This window comes from Rutilus rutilus (assembly GCF_951802725.1).
Source record: "Rutilus rutilus genome assembly, chromosome: 6".
Lineage (NCBI taxonomy): Eukaryota > Metazoa > Chordata > Actinopteri > Cypriniformes > Leuciscidae > Rutilus > Rutilus rutilus.
The window spans coordinates 19,307,369-19,316,852 of NC_140214.1; the positions used below are offsets into that span (position 1 = coordinate 19,307,369).

At 34.5% G+C, this 9,484-nt stretch overlaps 3 protein-coding genes across 4 annotated transcripts; 2 read left to right on the forward strand and 1 right to left on the reverse strand.

Annotated features, from left to right (window-relative positions):
* Nucleotides 1–12: 12 nt before the first annotated feature.
* On the reverse strand, nt 13–2,020 carry tmem70 (transmembrane protein 70). The gene is made up of 3 exons (XM_084411738.1): nt 1,696–2,020; nt 782–881; nt 13–623 (listed from the first exon to the last, which is right to left on the reverse strand). The coding sequence occupies exons 1-3, from the start codon at nt 1,894–1,896 to the stop codon at nt 178–180; spliced, it is 747 nt and encodes a 248-aa protein (XP_084267864.1). The 5' UTR covers nt 1,897–2,020; the 3' UTR covers nt 13–177.
* A 165-nt stretch (nt 2,021–2,185) lies between these two features.
* On the forward strand, nt 2,186–3,923 carry elocb (elongin C paralog b). Of its 2 annotated transcripts, none has more exons than XM_084411741.1 (4): nt 2,186–2,279; nt 2,641–2,675; nt 2,852–2,995; nt 3,186–3,923. In XM_084411741.1, exons 2-4 carry the CDS (start codon nt 2,672–2,674, stop codon nt 3,374–3,376), a joined length of 339 nt encoding a protein of 112 aa, XP_084267867.1. In that variant the 5' UTR covers nt 2,186–2,279; nt 2,641–2,671; the 3' UTR covers nt 3,377–3,923. The 2 variants fall into 2 exon arrangements, with proteins under 2 accessions (XP_084267867.1, XP_084267868.1); XM_084411742.1 differs by having other exon boundaries at nt 2,645–2,675.
* Nucleotides 3,924–4,692: 769 nt separating this feature from the next.
* On the forward strand, nt 4,693–8,948 carry ube2wa (ubiquitin conjugating enzyme E2 Wa). The gene is made up of 6 exons (XM_084411743.1): nt 4,693–4,779; nt 5,338–5,429; nt 6,404–6,506; nt 6,586–6,741; nt 6,836–6,911; nt 7,048–8,948. Exons 1-6 carry the CDS (start codon nt 4,765–4,767, stop codon nt 7,059–7,061), a joined length of 456 nt encoding a protein of 151 aa, XP_084267869.1. The 5' UTR covers nt 4,693–4,764; the 3' UTR covers nt 7,062–8,948.
* Nucleotides 8,949–9,484: the final 536 nt, after the last annotated feature.

Below are 9,484 nucleotides of genomic sequence, written 5' to 3' on the forward strand. Positions count from 1 at the left end.
ATTGAGATAGTGTGCACAGATGGTAAATGTCCATTTATTTACACTTTTATACACGTTTCTACATCACAAATATACTGGATGACATATTCCTGCAAATATTTAATACACAACAACAGTCCATTGAAACGTATACATCTTGGTTTCCCAAGCTAAATCGATCCAATGTTGGTGGAAAAGTTAACTTTTATCTGGTTTGTTCAAGTCATCTGTATCAAAGGAAAAGGGCCGGTCGTAACCCATGAGGTGATTGTAATCGTTGGGCAGAGCAAAAAGCATTGGGTTGACCAGCATCGAGTGTTTCTTGGCGTAAAAACTAGTGAACATCCTGCTCACAGCAGGGATAATGACATCACTCTGATGGAAAACAGTCCGTTTCTCCACTAGAAGGGCACTGTAAGTGATGGCTGTGTACATGTCGGTCTCCTTGTTGTGGTACAGGCGTACTACATAGCCTTTGGTGATCAAGTGGAGGAGAACAGGAGTCAGAAATGTGAAGAAACCTATAAAGCCACAGAAAGCCACTTGCAGTACAAAGCTGTTCACACCAATGCCTGTTTTCATGAGGACATATGGCATCACACAGAGACTGAACATACTGCTGGAGTAGGAGAAAAACTTCACACCTACAACAAAGGAGCAGATTTAGATCATTAGGTTAGGTTTTAGAAGCTAACATTAAAAAAAAATCATGGCAACAACTGATAGCTATATCAGTTTGGAAGTTCACGTTGTGTTTTACAAGTATAAATTATGTATGTGCTATACATGGCAGGCAATTTACCGAGGACAGCTTTTCCCATACTGCCTGTGTAGATTAATTCTCCATCTTCAGGCTGAACTGGTGAGGATGTATACCATCTAACAGCACAGTATGGCTGAACCTAAAGTACAAACAAACAAAGCAATTAAAGGGTTAGTTCACCCAGAAAAAAAGTTCATAAAGAGATTGTAAAACTAAAAGTCAAAATTTTCTGAAGAGACTCGATAGCTTTATATGATGAACAGATTGAATTCAGGCTTTTATTTTATTCACGTGTAACTTTTTGAAGCGTCAACGTGATAATTATGCGGAGACTGTGTCAGTGGAGGGACAGAAATATCTCAGATTTCATTAAAATATCTTTATTTGCGTTTCCAAGATGAGGTCAAGCCTTGCAGGTTTGGAACGGCATAAGGGTGAGCAAATGATGACCGAATTTTTATTTTTGGGTGAACAAACCTTTTAAGTGTAACACTTTTGAACACTGAGATACTGTAACTGCTTCTCAATTCAGTGTAGACATTAAACATTTTTAGACATAAAATTAAAAGTAAAAAGATTGTTTTTTAATTTACATTAAAAGAAATGAATTTGTATTTTAATTATAGTTCATTTGAGATGTCGCAACTGTAACAGATTTTCAGGAACACCTCATTATAATAAAATAATTTATGAAAAAAGCCCATACTTTTTTAAAAGCACATGCAGGACAATTTCCACATTTTCTGATATATATATATAATTGCTCAAAACAAAATAAACCAATATTTAAATTGAACATTTTATGTTTATACACAGGATCCATGTTCTTCTGTGCTAAGCCAAATTAATGATGAAAGCTGTCCAGGTATAAACAATGTACAGAATCAATCGTACCATTTACATTAAGGTAAACAGCAAGCAAACGGCATATTTAAACGCAATCTACTATGTACCTTTTTTGCATGGGCTTTCAAAAATGACCTTCGGTTCACATGCAGCAAATTATCCTGCCCCTTTAAAACTACAGCATGAGTGTGGCAAAAACTCCCACTGCTGTGTGATACCGGACGAACACCGACTTGGATTTTTCTGATGATCTGTTCTTGGTTTTTTGACAGACGCCGCAACCCATGCAAAATCCCAATCTGATACATTTTATCATGTGGAGTTTTCCCACTTCCTTAGATAGCAAAATGACAACGCACCGGAAGCAATTTGATGCGTGAGCACACACGTGCGAGTTAAAGATTCGTAATCGATGATGAACTGTACAAAAACCTCACAGATGTGAAGAAGTATATATCTTTCACATCACACTTTAGTGTCAATTCAACCAAAGCATGCGATTCTAATGTGATATTAATTATTAAAGCATATTGAGGAGGACTCTACGTTTGTAATATCTGTAACGGAAGTGCATGAATTCTCTGCCTGACAATTGTTTCCTGTTGTCCGCACTGACAACAGAAGCAGTTGCCAGAAGCTTATCGGTGAGAAAACAGAAAAAAACTGCCCTGAACAGCTCAATCTTAGTGAGGTGAGATAATATATCTTGTATTTAATTATGATTATTTAATCTTGATTCGTGCGAATTCTGTCTCCTGAAATATGTTTTGGAAAAATACGATTTGTACATAGTGCTGCTTGAGCTAACTGGGAAGGAAACTCATTGCCTATGATTTACTGCTCTAACGTTACATGCATGACCCAGACTGCATCAGGAATCGTGGATCGTTTTTATTTTTGTGCCTAATATTAATAAAAATGTCAGTTCAATATCAGTTTCAATATTAATCAGATCACACACACACACACACACACTTGTTTGGTTTCAGCTGCCCTTTTTATTACTAACGCTACATTATTACGTGTTAACTGTTAATTTCTCTTTATATTTCAGAGAGAGAGAGACAAGGGAAGGCAGTAAAAATGGGTAAGGTTTTCTACGTTTTTTTTTTTTTAAACAAATGAATTAACTACTTCTAGACCTAGTCATTTGTGTTATTGGGAGAATAAACCATAGCCTACATTACTTAGATATCTGTATGATATGTTTCTGTGTATGTTATGTTGGTAGTTTGAGTGTATGATCAAATTAATACATTTTAGATGGAGAAGAAAAGACCTATGGTGGCTGCGAAGGGCCAGATGCCATGTATGTGAAATTAATCTCCTCTGATGGCCATGAGTTTATTGTGAAGAGAGAACATGCTCTGACATCTGGAACAATCAAAGCTATGCTTAGTGGTCCTGGTGAGTATTAGTTACCAAAGGGAATGAATAAAATTCGAATTGCATCTAAAAATAGGATCTTCCTGAATTTTGTCCAACAGTAGTTATTCCACATATTCTTTAAATGTGACATTTTACATGTTCTTTATTTGTGTTTTATCTCATTGAAGCTTTAAGGTGATAGTAACATTACATTATCTTTGTTTTTCAGGCCAGTTTGCTGAGAATGAAACGAATGAAGTCAACTTTCGAGAGATCCCATCTCACGTTCTTTCCAAAGTGTGCATGTACTTTACATACAAAGTCCGCTATACTAATAGTTCAACAGAAATCCCAGAATTTCCTATTGCCCCAGAGATAGCGCTGGAGCTTCTGATGGCTGCCAACTTCTTAGATTGTTAAACATAAAAAAAGAAACACTCATATACACGTCTGGCTGCAGAATAAATATGAAAAGCAAATTATTATTGGTTTATTTTATTGCTTTTAAATACTTTAAGTTTGCAAACAGAGGTATGCTGTGCTGAATAAGAGGTATAACAGTTTTTGGTCACTTGTTCTATTTAACCTGTAATTGCTTTAAAAATAAAGTTATTTTATTTTACTTTATTGTTTTAAGCTTTGACCCAGTATTAACTTACATAATTTCTGTATTGCAAAATAAAGTTGCCTGGAGTGATAAATTCCTATGAAATGTTTTCATGACTAGAGTCAACCAGACAGACATGTAGTTTTACAATGTATTTTGTCTTAAGTTCAAAATTCAGTTCTTCTTCTTTTGGTTTTATGGCGGGTTGTGAACCAACTTCATAGGTACATACCTAAACGATATATTTTGTAGATTTGTCATACCTTTTCTGCATGTGGATTCATCAGACAGAAGTCTTGTAATTGTCCGCAGTAATCATTCATCAGTTGTTTAATGAATAAATTCAGTTGTTCTTGAAAATATTTTGTTCATTCGTTTAATTCTGCTTTGTGGAGATTATGTGCACTTAAACCTTTATATTTTCAAATAGTGAATTCTCCAAAATAAGGGTTTAAATTGAACGTTGTTTTTCTGTTCTCCATGGATGACTGCATCTACAAATATTTTTGAAAGTTAATAACACCAAGGGATAAGTCTAGATAGGTTTACTATAATAGCAAAGGGAGGTTATCAAACTTTAATAAAATATCCAATGATGTACCTAATTAATAGGCCTATATTAAATATTTAAATTGTATGTATAACATTATATAAATATGTATTTAAAATAATATATTATTGGTCACAACAACAGTGTGACATTTTAGTGTAACCGTTTAACATTTTTCTTTTTTCCAGTTTACATTTAGCTAAAATGGCTAGCTGAAAATGTTTAAGGGCAGGTTCCACCACGTTAACTTACCCCATATACACCCAGTCTTTTTTTTCCCCTGCGCTATAACTGAAGGAATGCTAGATTAATTCAAGGTATGTACATAATATAATAAACTGACATTCAAAAATAACCCCACCATGAGTAATATTCGCTAGAGTAAAGTAGGCCTATAGCAATACGCTTCTTTCTCCCCATTTAAATGATGCATGCGTAGTTTGCACATCACGTTACAACACAATTGTTTTGTAGTTTCTTATTAAAAGGAGTATTTTACAAAATGTTAGCCTGTAAAAGAGGACGTTAGGCATTTTCACCTGTAGTGCCTCCCCCTGTTTCAAACAAACTGAATGTTGTTGCATTGCGGTTCCGTGAAAAACCTGATTAGACGTCATTCGGCCAATCGCCTCTCTACAGGGGCTTTCCATCATGGCGTCTATGCAGGTGAATATCTCCCTACATACACAAGCAACTATTTTCAAATAACAATGTAAACCATTTTTCGCATTTAGCTGTGACACGTACCGGGTTTCGTCCTGTGTTCCTGCCTGTGGTGATCTGAACACAGGACAGTCAGCTGTTTCATTCGTACGCACATTTGCTTACTTTGTAAGCTAACGTTCAGTCAGTCTGACAGCCCAACAAACTCTGTACTGTCACATCACAGTTGTAGCGGTGGAAGACGATACTTATAATAAACGGGATGTGAAACGGGAATTATTATGTAGCAGAGTTCTTCCGGAGCTGTAAACAATTGTAATGGTGCTTAATCGCTAGTTTCTATAGCACTGCAAATGGTTTGTTTGACTAGCTCGTTGTTAGCGGTCTGCTTGCTAACGTTAGTTGTATTTTTCAGACATTAGAATTTCATTTAGGCGAATGGTTTAAAACCACGCACAGCGAATTAAAATCATGTATTAATAGTTTAGATTCATATTTTAGGAAGGCTGTCCTGTTTTTACTTTCAGTTGTGCCTTAACCCAAGTTATTTTCACTTCCCAGAAGCGATTACAAAAGGAGTTGATGGCATTACAAAGTGATCCACCTCCTGGAATGACACTAAATGAGAGAAGTGTACAGAACACAATCACTGAGTAAGTTGTGAGATGTGTAAATGTGCAAGATCAAGCAGTCAGTTCAGTTGGGTTATATTTGGACAGTTTGCAACCTTTCCTTAAAGTTGTTGACATGAAAATGAATCTGTTTTCTAAATGCATGCTAAAGAGCTTATTGTGAACAATTAATCTGTGCATGTTTCTTTTTTTTATTTGACCTTGTAATGTTTAATCCAAATGTCATAACTGGATCTTCCGGTGAAAACAACAGACTTCTCTCTGGTGACGTTTGTCAGATTCTCCAATCATTTAGTCCACTTAAACCCCACCCCTGCAAGCTCACGTTTATCTTCCTCCACTTGTTTTGAGCAATGGCCATGTCTCAAAACCTATATAATTTTTTCAGTTGTCCGATTTTATATGTAAGAAATAATCTGTTAATTTCATTTTCGACTTTAAATGGACAGTTCACACAAAAATGAAAATGCTGTAGTTTACTCACCCTCATGACGTTCTAAACCCATAAGACATCATCTTTTCGAAAGCAAATGAAAATATTTTTAATAAAACCTGAACAATTTCTGTCCTTCCTTTGAAAGAACATTTCTAAAGAGAAATGATTGCTTTATAAACAGATTTAATTTAGGCTTTTATTCACTTATAAAAATTGACCTGCACGCATACATTGAGCACATCAAATATGGTAAACATACTTGCATGACCAAACCTTATTTATTGTTGCATGTGTTTTTTTAAACTTTTTGAATCATCAAAGTTTTGGTGGAAAGGACTTTCAATGGAGGGACAGAAATCTCACGGGTTTCATTAAAAAAAAATTAATTCGTGTTTTATGAGTTTGAAACAATGACATGAGGGTGAGTAAATGATGACAGAATTTTCATTTCTAGGTGAACTAACCCTTTAAACCAGTTCATTTCTGTATTTAATGGGTACATTTATATTTATTTCAGTCAAAGCAATGAATCAATGATTTTATTCTTGTATTTGTCCAGGTGGTTTATAGATATGGATGGTGCTCCAGGTACTCTTTATGAAGGAGAGAAGTTTCAACTCCTGTTCAAATTCAGTGGTCGATATCCTTTTGATTCACCTCAGGTAAATTGTGAATCTTCTTATATATGGTCTTTTTGTATCAAAGCTGAATGCTTGTTGCTAATAAATATTGTTTCTATAGGTAATGTTCACCGGAGAGAATATACCCATCCATCCGCACGTTTATAGCAACGGTCACATCTGTTTATCTATTTTAACGGAAGACTGGTCACCAGCTCTGTCTGTGCAATCTGTTTGTTTAAGCATTATTAGCATGCTGTCAAGCTGCAAAGAAAAGGTAAACGTAACTTTTTAGTTAACCAAATTGACAAAGGTATAAGTGAAATTCATTATGGTTGTCTAATGAGCTGTTTTTGTTGTCGTTGTTTCAGCGACGTCCTCCAGATAACTCGTTTTATGTAAAGACATGTAATAAGAATCCAAAGAAAACTAAGTGGTGGTATCATGGTGAGTGTATCCCATTATCTTCTCAATAACTTCTTTTCATGCGAGTGTGTATTAAAACAGATATGATCAAATAACTTAGGTTTCTTTGCTCTGTATACTTATTTCTTTTTTTTTCTTCTTTCTTTTTTTTTTACAGATGATACATGCTAGTATCAACACCATTTTGATAAATAAACAAACTTTTCCAAGTGCATCAAGTACTTTATGACAGTCTTTGGGTTAAGACTGAACCAGCAGACCCTGGGATGGTGATTTATGTATGGATTAGGCATACACTTCTGCTGACTGCAAGAAGTGTATAAAACTGCAGGAATGTAACCCACCCGGCAAGTATATTTTGATGGAATCAAGATGTGGAGCTTTTTTTTTTCTTTTTTTTTTTGTGTCATTTTGGTTATTTGATTTACGTTGTAATGTTTTCTTTCATAAGCTTCTAAGGGTTTTTTTTCCGTTTTTTGCAATAATATCTTCATGTGGGTTTGGAAATAAAGGGATCATGACATGAGAAATCAAATTTGCATTGATATTTTGACATAGAGGTTTTTGTACCATTAAAACATCCTAAAAAAGTTTCATAGCTTGAAATGTCCTCCTCATTATAAACAAATCAAGCTCAAATGGCTTGTTCTGATATTGGGTGACCTGGGACGTCACATGGGCAAATATATTTGCATATGACTGCCTACAGAGCAAGAAATCGCTAAATAGTTACACATCACCGCACCATAGGCCCCATTATAATCACTGATGCTGTCTACACTGGATACAGAATACATATGCCCGTTCACTTTCTGACATAGGCCTACTCTACGTGCTTGTGTCTGTTGACAACAGGACAAATGGAAGAGTGAAAGAAGGTTCGCTCTGAGGCGTCCAGTAAACAGCTGATTTGCGTCTCTGTACAGATCTCAGCATCAGAAACAGATGGTTTATTTTAATGGTGTCCTGGATTATGTCAGAGGGTTATATATTTGTTTGAAACATTTTCTTTTGTAGACGAGGCACAGTGTAATGAATAATTTTTTCAAAACACTTACTCGCGTGCAGTGGGTGTTGATACTGTTTCCTATGCAATGACGTTAACCAATCAAAACTGGCCGTTTATTGACAAGCCTTAAAGGAGCCGCCCCTTAAAAAATTGTCATTTCAGGGTCAGAATGAAGGTTGAGAATAATCATTTTTCCACATATATATATATATTTGTGTTTTTTGTTTTGTTTTTTGTGCAAAACACTTTATTAACATTATAAGTGAACCTCGAGGAACATATTAAAATAATTTAAAAGACATTCATGTCATGACCCCTTTAAAGGAAAACTACTGTAGTGTAATGGATCAATAATCAAAAGCAGAGACAGATGTCTATCTTTTCCTTGCTTGGTTATGCACTGTGAAATTCGAACAGGGCACATTTGTACGTGAAGATTTTATCTGTATACTTAAAAACTAGAGTTTCTTTTAAAACAAAACTATGCCCTGCACCTTTGGTCCTTGTCCCCTAATAAGCCATTTTAAGTTGAATTTTGTAGCTGGGTGTGGTGTATAGGACTATTCTGATAAATGTCATATTTACGAATATGTACAGATTATATGCAGTGTGTTGATCATATTACATGATCTTAAAGGTAATTTTGAATTACACAAAGAAATGCTTTATGGGTTAAGGTTTAAGCACTGGTTTTATAGATAGACCCACATTTTGTGTAGTTAAAACAAGAAATAACTTGACATAATCACTTTATCTTTTATGTGAAGCTCTATCTAGTTCTATTAAAATTGTATGTTTTGATTTATTGGTTGTATCCTGCTGTGCTGGGTAAGATTGTTTTCAAAAGACAACTTTTTCATGCAGTTAGCTTTAGAAAACGTAAAGTTTGTCTTCATTGTTTTGTTAACTTTATTTAACTTTATTTAAAACAAATGTTCTTATTAAAGTAATATATTTTGAAATGCTGTCATGTATTTTAATTAGACTACTTTGTAAATGTATATTGTTTGACTTCAGATATTGTTTGAATAATGAAGTTCTCTTCGAAATTGTCAACAGACTGTGTTTGGTATAAGAAAAGTATGTACATGACACACTTCACCATTTATGGTAGTTTGCGATTGAATACTGATCTGTCCACTAGAGGGAAGTACAGTAATGTCATGTAAGCAGTTACATTACATTCACATTCATGTTCGTTGCAGACACTTTCTCAGCAAAGCAGTAAACTACTAATCTACACAGTTTGGGGGCAGTAAGACTTTTTTTAATGCAAAGCTGCATTTATTTGATCAAAAATGTTTTCTATTTTAATATATTTTAAAATGTAATTTATTCATGTGATGACAAAGCTGAATTTTCAGCACCATTACAACAGTCTTCAGTGTCACATGATCCTTCAGAAATCATTCTAATATGATGATTTGCTGCTCAAGAATAATTTCTTATTGTTATCAGTGTTGAAAACAGTTCTACTGCTTAATGATTATGATCAAGATTTTTTGAATGAATAGAAAGTATATCTATATAGGCTACATATGTATATTTAAGTTCAGTAATTTCACTTAAATGACAATTAATAGGT